This window comes from Emydura macquarii, unplaced genomic scaffold (assembly GCF_026122565.2).
Source record: "Emydura macquarii macquarii isolate MOO-44397 ecotype Brisbane River unplaced genomic scaffold, CSIRO-AGI_Emac_v2 contig_2085, whole genome shotgun sequence".
NCBI lineage: Eukaryota > Metazoa > Chordata > Testudines > Chelidae > Emydura > Emydura macquarii.
Window position 1 is genome coordinate 33489 of NW_027132222.1, and position 2256 is coordinate 35744.

The 2256-nt window shown below is 48.4% G+C and overlaps 1 protein-coding gene across 1 annotated transcript; it reads right to left on the reverse strand.

Moving 5' to 3' along the window:
• Positions 1–466: 466 nt before the first annotated feature.
• Positions 467–1441, reverse strand: LOC137160012 (putative olfactory receptor 10D4). Its single transcript, XM_067558472.1, has one exon. The coding sequence runs from the start codon at positions 1439–1441 to the stop codon at positions 467–469; it is 975 nt and encodes a 324-aa protein (XP_067414573.1).
• Positions 1442–2256: the final 815 nt, after the last annotated feature.

A 2256-nucleotide genomic window follows, 5' to 3' on the forward strand; every position in this document is an offset into this window, starting at 1 on the left:
AGCACAGGCAATTTAGAGACAAGCTCCAATAAAACAGCTGAGGGCGGGAAACAGGAAAAAATCCTCTTTTGAGTCCGAGGTTTTGGTTTCATGCACATTGAATGTTGCTCAAAATTCAAGTGCAACAGATGCAGAAGACACAATACATACGTAGCACAAGCCCAAAACACAGTGCATGTGATGAGTGTAAAGTTCTCACCTCCGTTAAACCTTCTATTAGCTTTTTTTCTTTATCTTTCTCTCTCTGTCTGAGTACAGGGTAAAATTTACAAAACCACCCAAGTGACTTAGGAGAGTAAGTCTCATTTCCAAAAGCCATTACGGAGCCCAGTTCTCACTGACATTCAGTGGGATGTAGGCTCCCAACGGCCAGATTTTCAAAGGTGCAGATAGGCACATAGTGGGATTTTCAAATGGATCCTGGTGTTTAGGCCCAGATTTTTGTTACTTCTGCAGATGTAGCACATCAACGTGCAGTCGTCTGACCCCCTCTCAGTTTCCTCAGAGCCTGTTTCATGTCCTTGTTCCTCAGTGTGTAGATGACCGGGTTCAGCATGGGTGTAGCCACATCGGCAGAGATCTGCAGAGCTGTCGCCACCACTTTGCTCAGCCGTGGCTGCGTGTAAACCAGGGCGCAGGGCCCAAAGTACAGCATCACCATCGTCAGATGTGAGGTGCAAGTGGAGGCTGCCTTGCGTCGCCCTTCGGCTGAGTTCATTTTCAGGATGGAGTAGACGATGCGGACGTAGGACATGAGTACGAGGAGGAAGAAGGTCATGGGCACCAGGCCATTATTGTAGAAGCCCAAGGTCTCGATGACGTACGTGTCTGCGCAGGCCAGCTTGGCCACAGGGAAGATGTCACAGAAATAATAGTCCACCACATTGGGCCCACAGTAGGGCAGGGTGAAGGTCAGGCTGGTGAAAATGGTGGCGTGAAAGGAGCCGGTGACCCAGGTGCCAGCAGCCAGGATGGCGCACACCCTCCAGTTCATGATGATCAGGTAGCGCAGCGGGTGGCAGATGGCCACATACCTGTCAAAGGCCATGACGGTGCAGAGCAGTTCCCCGGTGTAGCCTAGGAACTGGTAAAAGAAGACCTGAGACATGCACCCGCCCAGCGAGATGACCCTGCTCTGACCGCAGAGGTTGGCCAGCAACTTGGGGGTGCTGATGGAGGCTAATCCAAGGTCCAGCACGGCAAGATTGCAGAGGAAGAAGTACATGGGGGTGTGCAGGCGGGAGTCACCGAGGATGGCTGATAAGATGAGCAGGTTGCCCAGCAGGGTGCAGAGGTAGAAAACTAAGAAGACGACGAAGAGGATGGTCTGAAGGCCGTCAGTGTTGGGGATTCCTAAGAGTATGAAATGAGTCACCACTGTGTGGTTGACCAACCCCAAGTGGGAATCATTCCTGTGGTAGGGGAGAGAAATAATGCCCATGAGTTACAGAAACAAAAGTATATATCATCCTATTGCTGCAATGCTCACCCTTCCTTCCACTGCTGCCGCTTTACTGCATGTCACCCCACTACTCACTTTCACTCGTAGAAGTTTATATTTACATCATTCTCATGCCTGTTGGGATCAGGTCCTCACAGTGCAGTGCAGAACTCAGAAAGAGAAAATGTCTGCCTTCAAGATCTTACCATCCATTATGAACAGACAAAGGGGATGTCCTATTCTATTCTACTCGATTCCAGTTTCATCTCTTCTCTCCTCTCCTGTTCTAATTTCTTCATCTCTATTCTATGCAGGCTCTTACCCCATCTTTATCACCACAGCATCTTAGATTCTTCCATTGGTGGATTAGGGGTTGTGACCAACGTTTGTCATATGTGGTTTGTTCTTTCTCTCACCCTCTCTGCACAGGGATTATTGGGTGTGCAGTGGAGTACTTTGTTTTGTCAGGGATTCATTTTTATCACCGTAGGTGCTGCTCTGTGTTTGTGTTAAAGGAGAGGGTGCGGATTCAACATACGAACAAATGAATCTGGTGAAGAATTGTCCCAGCTTTGTTAATGATATGAATTGTTTGAGGGTTTTTATGGGGGTTAGAGAAAAAGGGAAAAGGAACGAAGGAGGAATAGCAACAGCTTGTCATCTGCTCAGCCATGATCAGCAGGCTGCGTTCTGTGAATATCACAACAGGGGATTTTTAAGGTCAGATCTGAAGGGCAATAATGAAGTGTCTATTTTCATTTTCTCAGGGAGATTTCCCGTGCATGAGAGGCCCTATTGAAAGGCGGAAGCTGTCA